The 22,770-nt window shown below is 43.4% G+C and overlaps 1 protein-coding gene across 1 annotated transcript in view; it reads right to left on the bottom strand.

Annotated features, from left to right (window-relative positions):
* Positions 1 to 11,986: 11,986 nt before the first annotated feature.
* exoc6 (exocyst complex component 6) overlaps positions 11,987 to 22,770 on the bottom strand; it is an 89,687-nt gene continuing 78,903 nt past the window's right edge. Inside the window, exon 16 of the mRNA XM_065016188.1 lies at positions 11,987 to 15,184. Within this exon, the coding sequence (XP_064872260.1) occupies positions 15,052 to 15,184 (133 nt within the window). The 3' untranslated portion in view covers positions 11,987 to 15,051. The remainder of the gene's footprint in view (positions 15,185 to 22,770) is intronic.

The raw sequence follows: 22,770 nt of genomic DNA, 5'->3' as shown, positions 1-22,770 counted from the left end.
ATAATGTAATATATTATCACTAGTAGCCTATGTAACCTACTAGGATAATGTAATATATTATCACTAGTAGCCTATGTAACCTACTAGGATAATGTAATATATTATCACTAGTAGCCTATGTAACCTACTAGGATAATGTAATATATTATCACCAGTAGCCTATGTAACCTACTAGGATAATGTAATATATTATCACTAGTGGCCTATGTAACCTACTAGGATAATGTAATATATTATCACTAGTAGCCTATGTAACCTACTAGGATAATGTAATATATTATCACTAGTAGCCTATGTAACCTACTAGGATAATGTAATATATTATCACTAGTAGCCTATGTAACCTACTAGGATAATGTAATATATTATCACTAGTAGCCTATGTAACCTACTAGGATAATGTAATATATTATCACTAGTAGCCTCTGTAACCCACTAGGATAATGTAATATATTATCACTAGTAGCCTATGTAACCTACTGGGATAATGTAATATATTATCACTAGTAGCCTATGTAACCTACTAGGATAATGTAATATATTATCACTAGTAGCCTATGTAACCTACTAGGATAATGTAGGACAGATCAAACTTTTTTTAGCATCGTTCATTCACAGTTTCTTTTTTAATGACCACACATCTTCCATTAAAACCTCGATGTGTCTCTCTCATGCGCTGCGTAAAGGGCTCCTCTGTCCAAAAATAGAGGGAGGAGATTTGATTTGTAGGTTTGCATGACGTATGTGCAGTTGGAGGTGCTGTCACAACAGGAGAGGGTGGGGGTGTGGGGAGTCAGGAGAGGCACCGCTCAGCAGTTCACCCAGAGGTCAGTCCCTCCACCGACCCAGCGGCTGGAGGTCCAGCCATTCCCCCTGTCAGGTCTAATGTCTCTGGGCTTGTTGAAGGGAGGGAGGCTCGGTAGGTGGAGTTATACCCATCCTGTGAAAAACACCCTCAAGTGTTGTTTTTCTAGTTGAATGGGAAACAATGGGCCTTTATTATGTCAGATTTTGTATTGGCAGGAAAAGGTGTGATAGGTAGGATAGATAGGAGAGAAAAGTGGATCAGGATTTAGAATGAGATTCATGTGTAAACAGGTTGGACCAACCACTGATTTAGAATGGGATTCATGTGTAAACAGGTTGGGCCAACCACTGATTTAGAATGGGATTAATGGGCCAACCACTGATTTAGAATGGGATTCATGGGCCAACCACTGATTTAGAATGGGATTCATGGGCCAGCCACTGATTTAGAATGGGATTAATGGGCCAACCACTGATTTAGAATGGGATTCATGTGTAAACAGGTTGGGCCAACCACTGATTTAGAATGGGATTAATGGGCCAACCACTGATTTAGAATGGGTTTAATGGGCCAACCACTGATTTAGAATGGGATTAATGGGCCAACCACTGATTTAGAATGGGATTAATGGGCCAACCACTGATTTAGAATGGGATTAATGTGTACATAGGTTGGGCCAACCACTGATTTAGAATGGGATTCATGGGCCAACCACTGATTTAGAATGGGATTTACATCCTGTATATAAATTCTCTATAAATAACCCTTTACATCCTGTATATAAATGCTCTATAAATAACACTTTACATCCTGTATATAAATGCTGTATAAATAACACTTTACATCCTGTATATAAATGCTCTATAAATAACACTTTACATCCTGTATATAAATGCTGTATAAATAACACTTTACATCCTGTATATAAATGCTGTATAAATAACACTTTACATCCTGTATATAAATGCTCTATAAACAACACTTTACATCCTGTATATAAATGCTCTATAAATAACACTTTACATCCTGTATATAAATGCTCTATAAATAACACTTTACATCCTGTATATAAATGCTCTATAAATAACACTTTCCTGTACATCCTGTATATAAATGCTCTATAAATAACACTTTACATCCTGTATATAAATGCTCTATAAATAACACTTTACATCCTGTATATAAATGCTCTATAAATAACACTTTACATCCTGTATATAAATGCTCTATAAATAACACTTTACATCCTGTATATAAATGCTCTATAAACAACACTTTACATCCTGTATATAAATGCTCTATAAATAACACATCCTGTATATAAATGCATCCTGTATATAAATGCTCTATAAATAACACTTTACATCCTGTATATAAATGCTCTATAAATAACACTTTACATCCTGTATATAAAAACAACACTGCTACATCCTATAAACAAACACTTTACATCCTGTATATAAATGCTCTATAAACAACACTTTACATCCTGTATATAAATGCTCTATAAATAACACTTTACATCCTCCTGTATATAATGCTATAAACAACACTTTACATCCTATAAATGCTCTCCTGTATAAATGCTCACTTTACATCCTGTATATAAATGCTCTATAAACAACACTTTACATCCTGTATATAAATGCTCTATAAACAACACTTTACATCCTGTATATAAATGCTCTATAAACAACCTTTACATCCTGTATATAAATGCTCTATAAACAACACTTTACATCCTGTATATAAATGCTCTATAAACAACACTTTACATCCTGTATATAAATGCTCTATAAACAACACTTTTTACATCCTGTATATAAATGCTCTATAAACAACACTTTACATCCTGTATATAAATGCTCTATAAATAACACTTTACATCCTGTATATAAATGCTCTATAAACAACACTTTAAATAACACTTTACATCCTGTATATAAATGCTCTATAAACAACACTTTACATCCTGTATATAAATGCTCTATAAACAACACTTTACATCCTGTATATAAATGCTCTATAAACAACACTTTACATCCTGTATATAAATGCTCTATAAACAACACTTTACATCCTGTATATAAATGCTCTATAAACAACACTTTACATCCTGTATATAAATGCTCTATAAACAACACTTGTACATCCTGTATATAAATGCTCTATAAAACAACACTTTACATCCTGTATATAAATGCTCTATAAACAACACTTAATATAAACAACACTTTACATCCTGTATATAATAAACAACACTTTACATCCTGTATATAAATGCTCTATAAACAACCATCCTTACTCCTGTATATAAATGCTCTATAAACAACACTTTACATCCTGTATATAAATGCTCTATAAATAACACTTTACATCCTGTATATAAATGCTATATAAATGCTCTATAAACAACACTTTACATCCTGTATATAAATGCTCTATAAACAACACTTTACATCCTGTATATAAATGCTCTATAAACAACACTTTACATCCTGTATATAAATGCTCTATAAACAACACTTTACATCCTGTATATAAATGCTCTATAAACAACACTTTACATCCTGTATATAAATGCTCTATAAACAACACTTCTATAAATAACACTTTACATCCTGTATATAAATGCTCTATAAACAACACTTTACATCCTGTATATAAATGCTCTATAAACACACTTTACATCCTGTATATAAATGCTCTATAAACAACCTTTACATCCTGTATATAAATGCTCTATAAACAACACTTTACATCCTGTATATAAATGCTCTATAAACAACACTTTACATCCTGTATATAAATGCTCTATAAACAACACTTTACATCCTGTATATAAATGCTCTATAAACAACCCTTTACATCCTGTATATAAATGCTCTATAAACAACATCATCCTGTATATAAATGCTCTATAAACAACACTTTACATCCTGTATATAAATGCTCTATAAACAACACATCCTTACATCCTGTATATAAATGCTCTATAAACAACCCTTTACATCCTGTATATAAATGCTCTATAAACAACCATTTACATCCTGTATATAAATGCTCTATAAACAACATCCTGTTATAAATGCATCCTGTATATAAATGCTCTATAAACAACCCTTTACATCCTGTATATAAATGCTCTATAAACAACCCTTTACATCCTGTATATAAATGCTCTATAAACAACCCTTTACATCCTGTATATAAATGCTCTATAAACAACACTTTACATCCTGTATATAAATGCTCTATAAACAACACTTTACATCCTGTATATAAATGCTCTATAAACAACACTTTACATCCTGTATATAAATGCTCTATCCTGTATATAAATGCTCTATAAACAACACTTTACATCCTGTATATAAATGCTCTATAAACAACATCCTTTACATCCTTTACATCCTGTATATAAATGCTCTATAAACAACAACACTCCTTACATCCTGTATATAAATGCTCTATAAACAACACTTTACATCCTGTATATAAATGCTCTATAAACAACACTTTACATCCTGTATATAAATGCTCTATAAACAACACTTTACATCCTGTATATAAATGCTCTATAAACAACACTTTCCTGTACATCCTGTATATAAATGCTCTATAAACAACACTTTACATCCTGTATATAAATGCTCTATAAACAACACTTTACATCCTGTATATAAATGCTCTATAAACAACACTTTACATCCTGTATATACATGCTCTATAAACAACCCTTTACATCCTGTATATAAATGCTCTATAAACAACACTTTACATCCTGTATATAAATGCTCTATAAACAACCCTTTACATCCTGTATATAAATGCTCTATAAACAACCCTTTACATCCTGTATATAAATGCTCTATAAACAACACTTTACATCCTGTATATAAATGCTCTATAAACAACACTTTACATCCTGTATATAAATGCTCTATAAACAACACTTTACATCCTGTATATAAATGCTCTATAAACAACACTTTACATCCTGTATATAAATGCTCTATAAACAACACTTTACATCCTGTATATAAATGCTCTATAAACAACACTTTACATCCTGTATATAAATGCTCTATAAACAACACTTTACATCCTGTATATAAATGCTCTATAAATAACACTTTACATCCTGTATATAAAACAACACTGTATATAAATGCTCTATAAACAACACTTTACATCCTGTATATAAATGCTCTATAAACAACACTTTACATCCTGTATATAAATGCTCTATAAACAACACTTTACATCCTGTATATAAATGCTCTATAAACAACACTTTACATCCTGTATATAAATGCTCTATAAACAACACTTTACATCCTGTATATAAATGCTCTATAAACAACACTTTACATCCTGTATATAAATGCTCTATAAACAACACTTTACATCCTGTATATAAATGCTCTATAAACAACACTTTACATCCTGTATATAAATGCTCTATAAACAACACTTTACATCCTGTATATAAATGCTCTATAAACAACACTTTACATCCTGTATATAAATGCTCTATAAACAACACTTTACATCCTGTATATACAGTACCAGTCAAAAGTTTGGACACACCTACTTATTCAAGGGTTTTTCTTACATTTTTTACTATTTTCTACATTGTAGAATAACAGTGAAGATATCAAACTATGAAATAACCAAAAAAGTGTTAAACAAATCAACATATATTTGAGTTTAGAAAATCTTCAAAGTATCTACCCTTTGCCTTGATGACAGCTTTCCACACGCTTGGCATTATCTCAACCAGCTTCGTGAGGTAGTCACCTGGAATGCATTTCAATTAACAGGTGTGCCTTGTTAAAAGTTAATTTGTGGAATATCTTTCCTTTTTATTTTTTAAAATATATATATTGTTAATTATTCAACAACAGTACAGTACAATACAGCTAAAGTAAGTACTACAACAAAAAGGTTTTTCCACCCTCCCCTGCCGCCAAAATAAAAAATAAATTAAAACAATGACAAATGACAAAATAAATAAATTAAATTAGAATATTAATAATGACTAAATAAGACAAATGACAAGAGAGACTAACAGAGACACAAAGCCATACAAACAGTATATTAGAGAGACAAACGGACATTCATCAACCTCAATGGAAAGGCTCCCATAAGGTCCAGGGAAGAGTTGACATATTCAAATCAAAATCAAAATCAAATGTATTTATATAGCCCTTCGTACATCAGCTGATATCTCAAAGTGCTGTACCTGAAACCCAGCCTAAAACCCCCCAAACAGCAAGCAATGCAGGTGTAGAAGCACGGTGGCTAGGAAAAACTCCCTAGAAAGGCCAAAACCTAGGAAGAAACCTAGAGAGGAACCAGGCTATGTGGGGTGGCCAGTCCTCTTCTGGCTGTGCCGGGTGGAGATTATAAACCTAGAGAGGAACCAGGCTATGAGGGGTGGCCAGTCCTCTTCTGGCTGTGCCGGGTGGAGATTATAAACCTAGAGAGGAACCAGGCTATGAGGGGTGGCCAGTCCTCTTCTGGCTGTACCGGGTGGAGATTATAAACCTAGAGAGGAACCAGGCTATGTGGGGTGGCCAGTCCTCTTCTGGCTGTGCCGGGTGGAGATTATAAACCTAGAGAGGAACCAGGCTATGAGGGGTGGCCAGTCCTCTTCTGGCTGTGCCGGGTGGAGATTATAAACCTAGAGAGGAACCAGGCTATGTGGGGTGGCCAGTCCTCTTCTGGCTGTGCCGGGTGGAGATTATAAACCTAGAGAGGAACCAGGCTATGTGGGGTGGCCAGTCCTCTTCTGGCTGTGCCGGGTGGAGATTATAACAGAACATGGCCAAGATGTTCATATGTTCATAAATGACCAGCATGGTCGAATAATAATAAGGCAGAACAGTTGAAACTGGAGCAGCAGCACGGCCAGGTGGAAGTTGAAACTGGAGCAGCAAAGTAGTTGAATTTATTTCTTAAATCATAGGTCATCTTCTCCATAGGAATACACTTATTCATTTCAGAGAGACGTCTTGGTAATTGGTTGAAGGGGAATCTGATTTCTATGTCAATGCAACACATTTTTCTTGCAGTGGTAAACGGGGTGATATTCAGTATGTTTGATGTTGAAGTAATTCCTCAAATTCACATTTTGTCAAGTTACCCAGAATGCATATTTCAGGGACAAGTGGGAACGGGACCTCCGTAATAAAGGCCAGGGAGTTTCAAACATCACGCCAGAAGGCTTGTCATTTAGTACACTGCCAAGTAGAACGCAAAAATACTACCTTCTGTTGTTCCACATGAAAAACCCATTTGTGATATTTCAGGGTGATATATCTATGTAACCTCTGAGATGTCAGAGTTGGTGGAGGAAGTTGTAATGTAGAAGTTTTGTCACGCCTGTTCTCGCTCTCCCTCCCTGGAGCTCGAGGGCGCCGGGCTGCCCTGCATTACGCACACCTGCTTCCCTCGTTACGCGCATCAGCGATTCATTACACTCACCTGGACTCAATCACTCGTGTTATTACCTCCCCTTTATCTGTCTGTTCCTCAGTTCAGTTCCCCGCGTCGTTTGTCGTTGTTTCCCGGTTCTGTTCTTGTCCCGTTCCATGTCAATTAAATGTTCAACTATCCGTACCTGCGTCTCATCTCCAACGTCGGTTCTTATAAAGTCTGTATCTAGAGTGGAGGGTCGCTGACACACTATCTTGTCATAGGACCGACCACAACCCCTCATCAATTATACTATTCAAATCAGAAGCTCTCTTGACTTATGTACATCTGGTGCATTAGCGACTCTGGATATAAATCTACATCAAAACTATGAAATAACACATATGGAATCACGTTGTAACCAAAAAACTGTAAACAAATCAAAATATCTGGAATTGATTGATTTCTTAATGAATTTAAGCCAATCACTTGTGTTGTGACAAAGTGGGGGTGGTAAACAGAAGATAGCCCTAGTTGGTAAAAGACCAAGTCCATATTATGGCAAGAACAGCTCAAGTAAGCAAAGAGAAACGACAGTCCATCATTACTTTAAGACATGAAGGTCAGTCAATACGAAACATTTCAAGAACTTTGAAAGCTTCTTCTAGAGCAGTCGCAAAAACCATCAAGCGCTATGATGAAACAGGTTGTTCAGCCAGCCGGCTGAGAGCAGGTTGTTCAGCCAACCGGCTGAGAGCAGGTTGTTCAGCCAACCGGCTGAGAGCAGGTTGTTCAGCCAACCGGCTGAGAGCAGGTTGTTCATCCAGCCGGCTGAGAGCAGGTTGTTCAGCCAGCCGGCTGAGAGCAGGTTGGGTCCTTCACAGTGTTTCTGCCTGCTGGCTGAGAGAGCACGACAGATCCCTCCGCACCGGTCTTGTACTCTGCAGGGGGATCTAGGACTGCGTACGTTCGTCTGCCTGGCTGGGCGGAGGACGGTGTTATCCCTCCACACCGCCTGGCTGGGCGAAGGACGGTGTTATCCCTCCACACTGCCTGGCTGGGCGGAGGACGGTGTTATCCCTCCCATCTCCAGTGATCTAGGACTGCGTACGTTCGTCTGCCTGGCTGGGCGGAGGACGGTGTTATCCCTCCACACCGCCTGGCTGGGCGAAGGACGGTGTTATCCCTCCACACCTCCTGGCTGGGCGGAGGACGGTGTTATCCCTCCACACCGCCTGGCTGGGGGGAGGACGGTGTTATCCCTCCACACCGCCTGGCTGGGCGGAGGATGGTGTTATCCCTCCACACTGCCTGGCTGGGTGGAGGACGGTGTTATCCCTCCACACCGCCTGGCTGGGCGGAGGACGGTGTTATCCCTCCACACTGCCTGGCTGGGCGGAGGACGGTGTTATCCCTCCACACTGCCTGGCTGGGCAGAGGACGGTGTTATCCCTCCACACTGCCTGGCTGGGCGGAGGACCGTGTTATCCCTCCACACTGCCTGGCTGGGCGGAGGACGGTGTTATCCCTCCACACCGTCTGGCTGGGAGGAGGACGGTGTTATCCCTCCACACTGGTCTTGTACTCTGCAGGGGGATCTAGGACTGCGTACGCTCGTCTGCCTGGCTGGGCGGAGGACGGTGTTATCCCTCCACACCGCCTGGCTGGGCGGAGGACGGTGTTATCCCTCCACACTGCCTGGCTGGGCGGAGGACGGTGTTATCCCTCCACACTGCCTGGCTGGGCGGAGGACGGTGTTATCCCTCCACACTGCCTGGCTGGGCGGAGGACGGTGTTATCCCTCCACACTGCCTGGCTGGGCGGAGGACGGTGTTATCCCTCCACACCGCCTGGCTGGGCGGAGGACGGTGTTATCCCTCCACACCGCCTGCCCCTCCATTCTTACCAACACTCAGTTCATTTCCCTTTCCCGCCCCTCCATCCTTACCAACACTCAGTTAATTTCCCTTTCCCGCCCCTCCATTTCCCCTTTCCCGCCCTCCATTCTTACCAACACTCAGTTCATTTCCCTTTCCCGCCCCTCCATCCTTACCAACACTCAGTTCATTTCCCTTTCCCGCCCCTTTCTTACCAACACCATTTCCTCCATCCTTACCAACACTCAGTTCATTTCCCCCGCCCCCCATTCCCAACACTCAGCCCTCCCATTCTTACCAACACTCAGTTCATTTCCCTTTCCCGCCCCTCCATTCTTACCAACACTCAGTTCATTTCCCTTTCCCGCCCCTCCATTCTTACCAACACTCAGTTCATTTCCCTTTCCCGCCCCTCCATTCTTACCAACACTCAGTTCATTTCCCTTTCCCGCCCCTCCATTCTTACAACACTCAGTTCATTTCCCTTTCCCGCCCCTCCACCAACAACCCTTTCCCGCCCCTCCACTCAGTTCATTTCCCTTTCCCGCCCCTCCATTCTTACCAACACTCAGTTCATTTCCCTTTCCGTTCCATTCTTACCAACACTCAGTTCATTTCCCTTTCCCGCCCCTCCATTCTTACCAACACTCAGTTCATTTCCCTTTCCTCCATCCTTTCTTACCAACACTCAGTTCATTTCCTTTCCCAACACTCAGCCCCTCCATTCTTACCAACACTCAGTTCATTTCCCTTTCCCGCCCCTCCATTCTTACCAACACTCAGTTCATTTCCCTTTCCATTCTTACCAACACTCAGCCCCTTTCCATTCTTACCAACACTCAGTTCATTTCCCTTTCCCACTCAGTTCATTTCCCTTTCCCGCCCCATCCATTCTTACCAACACTCAGTTCATTTCCCTTTCCCGCCCCTCCATCCTTACCAACACTCAGTTCATTTCCCACTTTCCCCTTTCCCGCCCCTCCATCTCCAACACTCAGTTCATTTCCTTTCCCGCCCTCCACCAACACTCAGTTCATTTCCCTTTCCCAACACTCAGTTCCCCTCCATCCCATTACCAACACTCAGTTCATTTCCCTTTCCCGCCCCTCCATCCTTACCAACACTCAGTTCATTTCCCTTTCCACTCAGCCCCTCCATTCTTACCAACACTCAGTTCATTTCCCTTTCCCGCCCCTTTCCCAACACTCAGTTCCCCGCCCCTCCATTCTCCATTCATTTCCCTTTCCTCCATCCTTACAACACTCAGTTCATTTCCCTTTCCCGCCCCTCCATCCTCCATTCATTTCCCTTATTCTTAACACTCATTCTTACCAACACTCAGTTCATTTCCCTTTCCCGCCCCTCCATTCTTTCCTTTCCCGCCCCTCCATTCTTACAACACTCAGTTCATTTCCCTTTCCCATTCTTACCAACACTCAGCCCCTCCATTCTTACCAACACTCAGTTCATTTCCCTTTCCCGCCCCTCCATTCTTACCAACACTCAGTTCATTTCCCTTTCCCGCCCTCCATTCTTACCAACACTCAGTTCATTTCCTTTCCAACACTCAGTTCATTTCCCTTTCCCGCCCTCCCATTCTTACCAACACTCAGTTCATTTCCCTTTCCCGCCCCTCCATTCTTACCAACACTCAGTTCATTTCCCTTTCCCGCCCCTCCATTCTTACCAACACTCAGTTCATTTCCCTTTCCCGCCCCTCCATTCTTACCAACACTCAGTTCATTTCCCTTTCCTCCATCCATCCATTCTTACCAACACTCAGTTCATTTCCCCCCGCCCTCCATTCTTACCAACACTCAGTTCATTTCCCTTTCCCGCCCTCCATCCTTACCAACACTCAGTTCATTTCCCTTTCCCGCCCCTCCATCCTTACCAACACTCAGTTCATTTCCCTTTCCCGCCCCTCCATTCTTACCAACACTCAGTTCATTTCCCCCGCCCTTTCTTACAGCCCCTTTATTCTTACCAACACTCAGTTCATTTCCCTTTCCCGGCCCTCCATTCTTACCAACACTCAGTTCATTTCCCTTTCCCGCCCCTCCATTCTTACCAACACTCAGTTCATTTCCCTTTCCCGCCCCTCCAACACTCCACCCAACACTCAGTTCATTTCCCTTTCCCGCCCCTCCATCCTTACCAACACTCAGTTAATTTCCCAACACTTTCCCCTTTCCCGCCCCTCCATCCTTACCAACACTCAGTTCATTTCCCTTTCCCGCCCCTCCATTCTTACCAACACTCAGTTCATTTCCCTTTCCCGCCCCTCCATTCTTACCAACACTCAGTTCATTTCCTTTCCATCCATCCTTATTCCAACACTCAGTTCATTTCCCTTTCCCGCCCCTCCATTCTTACCAACACTCAGTTCATTTCCCTTTCCCGCCCCTCCATTCTTACCAACACTCAGTTCATTTCCCTTTCCCGCCCCTCCATTCTTACCAACACTCAGTTCATTTCCCTTTCCCGCCCCTCCATTCTTACCAACACTCAGTTCATTTCCCTTTCCAGCCCCTCCATTCTTACCAACACTCAGTTCATTTCCCTTTCCCGCCCCTCCATTCTTACCAACACTCAGTTCATTTCCCTTTCCCACTCAGCCCCTCCATCCTTACCAACACTCAGTTCATTTCCCTTTCCCGCCCCTCCATTCTTACCAACACTCAGTTCATTTCCCTTTCCCGCCCCTCCATTCTTACCAACACTCAGTTCATTTCCCTTTCCCGCCCCTCCATTCTTACCAACACTCAGTTCATTTCCCTTTGGAATGTTAAGCGGGTTATTCAATAAGGATTTCTGTTTTGACTCTTGACACTAGAAACAAAAAAAATGGAGAAAAATCACATTTCTCACCAGGTGATGTATTGACTAATAGCAGTTATAATTTAATTCATTTGAAAGACGAATGACATTTTTTACATATTTTAGATTTAAGAGATGCATCTCAGAACAACAAACTCCTTTTATTCGTAACAGAAGTAAACCCCGCATTCTTACTTTCTTTACAAAATATGCAGTATGTACAAGGACAATTTACAAGCTCCTACTCAAAAAAAGGCTAACTGAAATAATAGCTATTCAGGGCAAAATGCCTGTTCAAAAGCAGATTAAAAAACCCATAACTCCAACTATGAAATGTGATTTCAGATGTGAGACAGAAGTCGTTCTTTAAGCCTGCAGGTGGATGAGGTCATTATTGCTGTTTGAAATGTCTTAGCGGTAGAATCTAAAGCATTTGAAACCAAAAGCTTTCATTTACCCTGAGGAACAAAAACAAGGAGAATTTTGGATGCAAGAAATTGATTTAGCTAATAATGGCTGATACAAAAAAAAAAAAAAACATGATTTTGGGTGTCTTTCTTGTCAAAAGATAATATTTTGAGTGTAAAATTAACAAAGCTCTCTGTCCTGTACTGGGTTTAAACAATGGAACCAGGTTCATGCAGGTCATTTTGAGAGACAGGGAGAGAGCTGAATGACTGGTAGAGACAGGGAGAGAGTTGAATGACTGGCAGAGACAGGGAGAGACAGGGAGAGAGCTGAATGACTGGCAGAGACAGGGAGAGACAGGGAGAGACAGGGAGGGAGCTGAATGACTGGCAGAGACAGGGAGAGACAGGGAGAGAGCTGAATGACTGGCAGAGACAGGGAGAGACAGGGAGAGAGCTGAATGACTGGCAGAGACAGGGAGAGACAGGGAGAGACAGGGAGGGAGCTGAATGACTGGCAGAGACAGGGAGAGACAGGGAGAGAGCTGAATGACTGGCAGAGACAGGGAGAGACAGGGAGAGAGCTGAATGACTGGCAGAGACAGGGAGAGACAGGGAGAGAGCTGAATGACTGGCAGAGACAGGGAGAGACAGGGAGAGACAGGGAGGGAGCTGAATGACTGGCAGAGACAGGGAGAGAGCTGAATGACTGGCAGAGACAGGGAGAGACAGGGAGAGAGCTGAATGACTGGCAGAGACAGGGATAGAGCTGAATGACTGGCAGAGACAGGGAGAGAGCTGAATGACTGACAGAGACAGGGAGAGAGCTGAATGATTGGCAGAGACAGGGAGAGAGCTGAATGACTGGTAGAGACAGGGAGAGAGCTGAATGACTGGCAGAGACAGGGAGAGAGTTGAATGACTGGCAGAGACAGGGAGAGACAGGGAGAGAGCTGAATGACTGGCAGAGACAGGGAGAGACAGGGAGAGAGCTGAATGACTGGCAGAGACAGGGAGAGACAGGGAGAGAGCTGAATGACTGGCAGAGACAGGGAGAGACAGGGAGAGAGCTGAATGACTGGCAGAGACAGGGAGAGACAGGGAGAGAGCTGAATGACTGGCAGAGACAGGGATAGAGCTGAATGACTGGCAGAGACAGGGAGAGAGCTGAATGACTGACAGAGATAGGGAGAGAGCTGAATGACTGGCAGAGACAGGGAGAGAGCTGAATGACTGGTAGAGACAGGGAGAGAGCTGAATGACTGGCAGAGACAGGGAGAGAGCTGAATGACTGGCAGAGACAGGGAGAGAGCTGAATGACTGGCAGAGACAGGGAGAGAGCTGAATGCCTGGTAGAGACAGGGATAGAGCTGAATGACTGGCAGAGACAGGGAAAGAGCTGAATGACTGGGAGAGACAGGGAGAGAGCTGACTGACAGAGACAGGGAGAGAGTGCATCCCTGCCATTGACCAGTGGAAATAGGACGACATTTGTGACCCAACCAGCGTGATTCTCTGTAGTGTTAAATATTCTCCAATATATTTACAGTAGAAACTAACTCCACCCAGTACTGCATGATGGAGCGATGTAGAGGTCTTCCAGGACGTGTCCCAAATCACACCCTATTCCCTACATAGTGCACTACTTTAGACCAGAGCCCTATTCCCTACATAGTGCACTACTTTAGAGCAGGGCCCTATTCCCTATACAATGCACTACTTTAGAGCAGGGCCCTATTCCCTATATAGGGCACTACTTTAGACTAGGGCCCTATTCCCTATATAGGGCACTACTTTAGACCAGGGTCCTATTCCCTACATAGTGCACTACTTTAGAGCAGGGCCCTAATTCCCTACATAGTGCACTACTTTAGAGCAGAGCCCTATTCCCTATATAGTGCACTACTTTAGAGCAGGGCCCTATTCCCTATACAATGCACTACTTTAGAGCAGGGCCCTATTCCCTATATAGGGCACTACTTTAGACCAGGGCCCTATTCCCTACATAGTGCACTACTTTAGAGCAGGGCGGATAGGGCTCGGGGGATTGGAGCCTATACTTCATGGCTCAGTCCCCTATCTGGGCCACTTCACCCAGTGAACATCAGTTTCCTGTCCAGTCTTCATCCGAGATGCCATCTTTACATTCCTTACATCACCGTGGTGACACAAATCACTGCACTCTCACTATATACAAAACATAGGTTTCTGAGGCTTTAAAAAATACATTTCAAACATTTCACTCTTTTTCTCAGTCCTGACAGAGAAACTGTTTTAGCTTGATGTCTCGTGTGTGTGTGTGTGTGTGTGTGTGTGTGTGTGTGTGTGTGTGTGTGTGTGTGTGTGTGTGTGTGTGTGTTGTCTTCTCTTTATTTACACTATGCATGGAATCTGGTGAAACTGAAAGGTGATGGCTGGTTGGTGTGTGTGTCTGTCTGTATGTGTGTGTGTGTGTATGTGTGTGTGTGTGTGTCTCTGTCTATCTGTGTGTCCATGTCTGTCTGTGTGTCCATCTGTGTGTCTCTGTCTGTCTGTGTGTCCATCTGTGTGTCTCTGTCTGTCTGTGTGTCTCTGTCCATCTGTGTGTCCATCTGTGTGTCCATCTGTCTGTCTGTGTGTCCACCTGTGTGTCTCTGTCTGTCTGTGTGTCCATCTGTCTGTCTGTGTGTCCATCTGTGTGTCTCTGTCTGTCTGTGTGTCCATCTGTGTGTGTGTTCTAGGAGTGTTGAGACATCCCATTGACCAGGCTCCTCAGCTGTTTCACCACCGTCTCAATCAGCTTCTGTTTGTCTCGGTCATTCTTCCTGAACTGAGAAAATATGTTGTTCTTCTTACTGGTGTCCTTCATTCTGGAGGAGAGAGAGAGAGAGAGATGGAAAGAGAGAGAGAGATGGAAAGAGAGAGAGAGAGATAAAGAGAGATGGAGGGGGGAAGAGGGGGAAGAGAGGGAGGGGGAAGAGAGGGAGGGAGGGGGAAGAGAGGGGAAGAGAGGGAGGGAGGAAGAGAGGGGAAGAGAGGGAGGGAGGAAGAGAGGGGAAGAGAGCAAGGGAGATAAAGAGAGATGGAGGGGGAAGAGAGAGGAAGAGAGGGAGGGAGGGGGAAGAGAGGGAGGGAGGGGGGGGAGAGAGAGGAAGAGAGGGAGGGGAGAAGAGGGGAAGAGAGGGAGGGAAAGGGGGAAGAGAGGGAGGAAGAGAGGGGAAGAGAGCAAGGGGAGAAGAGGGGAAGAGAGGGAGGGAAAGGGGGAAGAGAGGGAGGGGGAAGAGGGGAAGAGAGGGAGGGGGAAGAGAGGGAGGGGGAAGAGGGGAAGAGAGGGAGGGGGAAGAGAGGGAGGGGGAAGAGAGGGAGGGGGAAGAGGGGAAGAGAGGGAGGGGGGAAGAGAGGGGAAGAGAGGGAGGGGGGAAGAGAGGGAGATACATCAAACCACAGACTGTTGGATGGAGGAGCTGCAGGGTTTTGGCTTATTGCCCACTTAACGAATAGAGACTTATTTTATTTGGTAAATGACCCTTAACCCACTCGGTGTAAATGACCCTAACCCACTCGGTGTAAATGACCCTTGACCCATACGGTGTAAATGACCCTAACCCATACGGTGTAAATGACCCTTGAACCATATGGTGTAAATGACCCTAACCCATACGGTGTAAATGACCCTAACCCATACGGTGTAAATGACCCTTGACCCATATGGTGTAAATGACCCTAACCCATACGGTGTAAATGACCCATACGGTGTAAATGACCCTAACCCATACGGTGTAAATGACCCTAACCCATACGGTGTAAATGACCCTAACCCATACAGTGTAAATGACCCTAACCCATACGGTGTAAATGACCCTAACCCATACAGTAACCCAACCCATACGGTGTAAATGACCCTTAACCCATACAGTGTAAATGACCCTAACCATACAGTGTAAATGACCCTAACCAATACGGTGTAAATGACCCTTAACCCATACGGTGTAAATGACCCTAACCCATACGGTGTAAATGACCCTAACCCATTCGGTGTAAATGACCCTAACCCATTCGGTGTAAATGACCCTAACCCATACGGTGTAAATGACCCTTAACCCATACGGTGTAAATGACCCTAACCCATTCGGTGTAAATGAACCTAACCCATTCGGTGTAAATGACCCTAACCCATACGGTGTTAATGACCCTTAACCCATACGGTGTAAATGACCCTTAACCCATACAGTGTAAATGACCCTAACCCATACAGTGTAAATGACATTAAACCCATATAGTGTAAATGACCCTAACCCATATGGTGTAAATGACCCTTGACCCATACGGTGTAAATGGCCCTTAACCCATAACCCATACGGTGTAAATGACCCTAACCCATACGGTGTAAATGACCCTTAACCAATACGGTGTAAATGACCCTTAACCCATACGGTGTTAATGACCCTAACCCATACGGTGTAAATGACCCTTAACCCATAACCCATACGGTGTAAATGACCCTAACCCATACGGTGTAAATGACCCTTAACCAATACGGTGTAAATGACCCTAACCCATACGGTGTTAATGACCCTAACCCATACGGTGTAAATGACCCTTAACCCATACGGTGTTCATGACCCTAACCCATACGGTGTAAATGACCCTAACCCATACGGTGTAAATGACCCTAACCCATACGGTGTAAATGACCCTAACCCATACGGTGTAAATGACCCTAACCCATATGGTGTAAATGACCCTTGACCCATACGGTGTAAATGACCCTTAACCCATAACCCATACGGTGTAAATGACCCTAGCCCATACGGTGTAAATGACCCTTAACCAATACGGTGTAAATGACCCTTAACCCATACGGTGTTAATGACCCTAACCCATACGGTGTAAATGACCCTTAACCCATAACCCATACGGTGTAAATGACCCTAACCCATACGGTGTAAATGACCCTTAACCAATACGGTGTAAATGACCCTAACCCATACGGTGTTAATGACCCTAACCCATACGGTGTAAATGACCCTTAACCCATACGGTGTTAATGACCCTAACCCATACGGTGTAAATGACCCTAACCCATATGGTGTAAATGACCCTAACCCATACGGTGTAAATGACCCTAACCCATACGGTGTAAATGACCCTAACCCATACGGTGTAAATGACCCTAACCCATACGGTGTAAATGACCCTTGACCCATACGGTGTAAATGACCCTTGAACCATATGGTGTAAATGACCCTAACCCATACGGTGTAAATGACCCTAACCCATACGGTGTAAATGACCCTTGACCCATACGGTGTTAATGACCCTAACCCATACGGTGTAAATGACCCTTAACCCATACGGTGTTAATGACCCTAACCCATACGGTGTAAATGACCCTAACCCATACGGTGTAAATGACCCTAACCCATACGGTGTAAATGACCCTAACCCATACGGTGTAAATGACCCTAACCCATACGGTGTAACCCATGACCCCATAACCCATACGGTGTAAATGACCCTTGAACCATATGGTGTAAATGACCCTAACCCATACGGTGTAAATGACCCTAACCCATACGGTGTAAATGACCCTAACCCATACGGTGTAAATGACCCTTAACCCATACGGTGTTAATGACCCTAACCCATACGGTGTAAATGACCCTAACCCATACGGTGTAAATGACCCTTAACCCAACCCATACGGTGTAAATGACCCTAACCCATACGGTGTAAATGACCCTTAACCCATACCCATACGGTGTAAATGACCCTAACCCATACAGTGTAAATGACATTAAACCCATATGTGTAAATGACCCTAACCCATATGGTGTAAATGACCCTTGACCCATACGGTGTAAATGACCCTTAACCCATAACCCATACGGTGTAAATGACCCTAACCCATACGGTGTAAATGACCCTTAACCAATACGGTGTAAATGACCCATAACCCATACGGTGTAAATGACCCTAACCCATACGGTGTAAATGACCCTTAACCCACCCTAACCCATACGGTGTAAATGACCCTACGGTAAATGACCCTAATACGGTGTAAATGACCCTACCCTGTAACCCATACGGTGTAAATGACCCTAACCCATACGGTGTAAATGACCCTTAACCCATACGGTGTAAATGACCCTAACCCATACGGTGTAAATGACCCTAACCCATACGGTGTAAATGACCCTAACCCATACGGTGTAAATGACCCTAACCCATACGGTGTAAATGACCCTAACCCATATGGTGTAAATGACCCTAACCCATACGGTGTAAATGACCCTAACCCATACGGTGTAAATGACCCATACGGTGACCCTTAACCCAAAAATGACCCTAACCCATACGGTGTAAATGACCCTTAACCATACGGTGTAAATGACCCTTAACCCATACGGTGTAAATGACCCTAACCCATACGGTGTAAATGACCCTTAACCCATAAAATGACCATAACCCATACGGTGTAAATGACCCTAACCCATACGGTGTAAATGACCCTTAACCAATACGGTGTAAATGACCCTAACCCATACGGTGTTAATGACCCTACCCTAACCCATACGGTGTAAATGACCCTTAACCCATACGGTGTTAATGACCCTAACCCATACGGTGTAAATGACCCTAACCCATATGGTGTAAATGACCCTAACCCATACGGTGTAAATGACCCTAACCCATACGGTGTAAATGACCCTAACCCATACGGTGTAAATGACCCTAACCCATACGGTGTAAATGACCCTAACCCATACGGTGTAAATGACCCTAACCCATACGGTGTAAATGACCCTAACCCATACGGTGTAAATGACCCTAACCCATACGGTGTAAATGACCCTTGACCCATACGGTGTTAATGACCCTAACCCATACGGTGTAAATGACCCTTAACCCATACGGTGTTAATGACCCTAACCCATACGGTGTAAATGACCCTAACCCATACGGTGTAAATGACCCTTGACCCATACGGTGTAAATGACCCTTGAACCATATGGTGTAAATGACCCTAACCCATACGGTGTAAATGACCCTAACCCATACGGTGTAAATGACCCTTGACCCATACGGTGTAAATGACCCTAACCCATACGGTGTAAATGACCCTAACCCATACGGTGTAAATGACCCTTGACCCATACGGTGTAAATGACCCTAACCCATACGGTGTAAATGACCCTAACCCATACGGTGTAAAGGACCCTAACCCATACGGTGTAAATGACCCTTAACCCATACGGTGTAAATGACCCTTAATCCATACAGTGTAAATGACCCTAACCCATACAGTGTAAATGACATTAAACCCATATAGTGTAAATGACCCTAACCCATATGGTGTAAATGACCCTTGACCCATACGGTGTAAATGACCCTTAACCCATAACCCATACGGTGTAAATGACCCTAACCCATACGGTGTAAATGACCCTTAACCAATACGGTGTAAATGACCCTTAACCCATACGGTGTTAATGACCCTAACCCATACGGTGTAAATGACCCTTAACCCATAACCCATACGGTGTAAATGACCCTAACCCATACGGTGTAAATGACCCTTAACCAATACGGTGTTAATGACCCTAACCCATACGGTGTAAATGACCCTTAACCCATACGGTGTTAATGACCCTAACCCATACGGTGTAAATGACCCTAACCCATACGGTGTAAATGACCCTAACCCATACGGTGTAAATGACCCTAACCCATACGGTGTAAATGACCCTAACCCATACGGTGTAAATGACCATTGAACCATATGGTGTAAATGACCCTAACCCATACGGTGTAAATGACCCTAACCCATACGGTGTAAATGACCCTTGACCTGATAACGGTGTAAATGACCCTAACCCATACGGTGTAAATGACCCTGACCCATACGGTGTAAATGACCCTTGACCCATACGGTGTAAATGACCCTAACCCATACGGTGTAAATGACCCCATAACCCATTCGGTGTAAATGACCCTAACCCATACCCATACGGTGTAAATGACCCTAACCCATACGGTGTAAATGACCCTTAACCCATAACCCATACGGTGTAAATGACCCTTAACCCATACAGTGTAAATGACCCTAACCCAATAACCAATACGGTGTAAATGACCCTTAACCCATACGGTGTAAATGACCCTTAACCCATACAGTGTAAATGACCCTAACCAATACGGTGTAAATGACCCTTAACCCATACGGTGTAAATGACCCTAACCCATACGGTGTTAATGACCCTTAACCCATACGGTGTAAATGACCCTTAACCCATACGGTGTAAATGACCCTTAACCCATACAGTGTAAATGACCCTAACCCATACGGTGTAAATGACCCTAACCCATACGGTGTAAATGACCCCCATACCCAAATGACCCTTGTGTAAATGACCCTTAACCCATAACCCATACGGTGTAAATGACCCTAACCCATACGGTGTAAATGACCCTAACCCATACGGTGTAAATGACCCTTAACCCATACGGTGTAAATGACCCTAACCCATACGGTGTAAATGACCCTAACCCATACGGTGTAAATGACCCTTGACCCTAACCCATACCCACCCTAACCCATACGGTGTTAATGACCCTAACCCATACGGTGTAAATGACCCTAACCCATACGGTGTAAATGACCCTAACCCATACGGTGTAAATGACCCTAACCCATACGGTGTAAATGACCCTAAAATGACCCTAACCCATACGGTGTAAATGACCCTAACCCATAACCCATCGGTGTAAATGACCCTAACCCATACGGTGTAAATGACCCTAACCCATACGGTGTAAATGACCCTTAACCCATAACCCATACGGTGTAAATGACCCTTAACCCATACAGTGTAAATGACCCTAACCAATACGGTGTAAATGACCCTTAACCCATACGGTGTAAATGACCCTAACCCATACGGTGTAAATGACCCCCATTGTAAATGACCCTAACCCATACGGTGTAAATGACCCTAACCCATTGTAAATGGTGTAAATGACCCTAACCCATACGGTGTAAATGACCCTTAACCCATACGGTGTAAATGACCCTTAACCCATACGGTGTAAATGACCCTAACCCATACAGTGTAAATGACATTAAACCCATATAATGTGTAAATGACCCTAACCCATATGGTGTAAATGACCCTTGACCCATACGGTGTAAATGACCCTTAACCCATAAAATGACCCACCCATACGGTGTAAATGACCCTAACCCATACGGTGTAAATGACCCTAACCCATACGGTGTAAATGACCCTTGACCCATACGGTGTAAATGACCCTAACCCATACGGTGTAAATGACCCTAACCCATACGGTATAAATGACCCCCATAACCCATACGGTGTAAATGACCCTACGGTGTAAATGACCCTAACCCATACGGTGTAAATGACCCTTAACCTAACCCCATACGGTGTAAATGACCCTAACCCATACGGTGTAAATGAACCCTTAACCCACACGGTGTTAATGACCCTTGACCCATACGGTGTAAATGACCCTTGACCCATACGGTGTAAATGACCCTTGACCCATACGGTGTGTAATGACCCTTGACCCATACCCAACCCATACGGTGTAAATGACCCTAACCCATACGGTGTTAATGACCCTTAACCCATACGGTGTAAATGACCCTAACCCATACGGTGTTAATGACCCTAACCCAACCCATACGGTGTAAATGACCCCATACGGTGTAAATGACCCATACGGTGTTAAATGACCCTAACCCATACGGTGTTAATGACCCTAACCCATACGGTGTAAATGACCCTAACCCATACGGTGTAAATGACCCTTAACCCATATGGTGTAAATGACCCTAACCCATACGGTGTAAATGACCCTAACCCATACGGTGTAAATGACCCTAACCCATACGGTGTAAATGACCCTAACCCATAACCCATAACCCATACGGTGTAAATGACCCTAACCCATACGGTGTAAATGACCCTTAACCCATACGGTGTAAATGACCCTAACCCATACGGTGTAGATAACCCTAACCCATACGGTGTAAATAATGACCCTAACCCATACGGTGTTAATGACCCTAACCCATACGGTGTAACCCATACGGTGTAAATGACCCTAACCCATACGGTGTAAATGACCTTAACCCATACGGTGTAAATGACCCTTAACCCACACGGTGTAAATGACCCTAACCCACACGGTGTAAATGACCCTAACCCACACGGTGTAAATGACCCTTAACCCATACGGTGTAAATGACCCTTAACCCATACGGTGTTAATGACCCTTAACCCATACGGTGTAAATTACTTTCAATGGACACCAGACTATGGGAAGAAACAAATAAGCCAAAATGTGTAACATACCCCCTGTAGACTCTGCATGGTAGAGGTCAAAGATCAAGTAGACAAGAGAAAAAGAAAGTGAATATGTAGATAAC

This window comes from Oncorhynchus nerka, unplaced genomic scaffold (assembly GCF_034236695.1).
Source record: "Oncorhynchus nerka isolate Pitt River unplaced genomic scaffold, Oner_Uvic_2.0 unplaced_scaffold_1095, whole genome shotgun sequence".
Classification (NCBI taxonomy): Eukaryota; Metazoa; Chordata; class Actinopteri; order Salmoniformes; family Salmonidae; genus Oncorhynchus; species Oncorhynchus nerka.
This window is presented reverse-complemented; position numbering and strand designations above follow the sequence as displayed.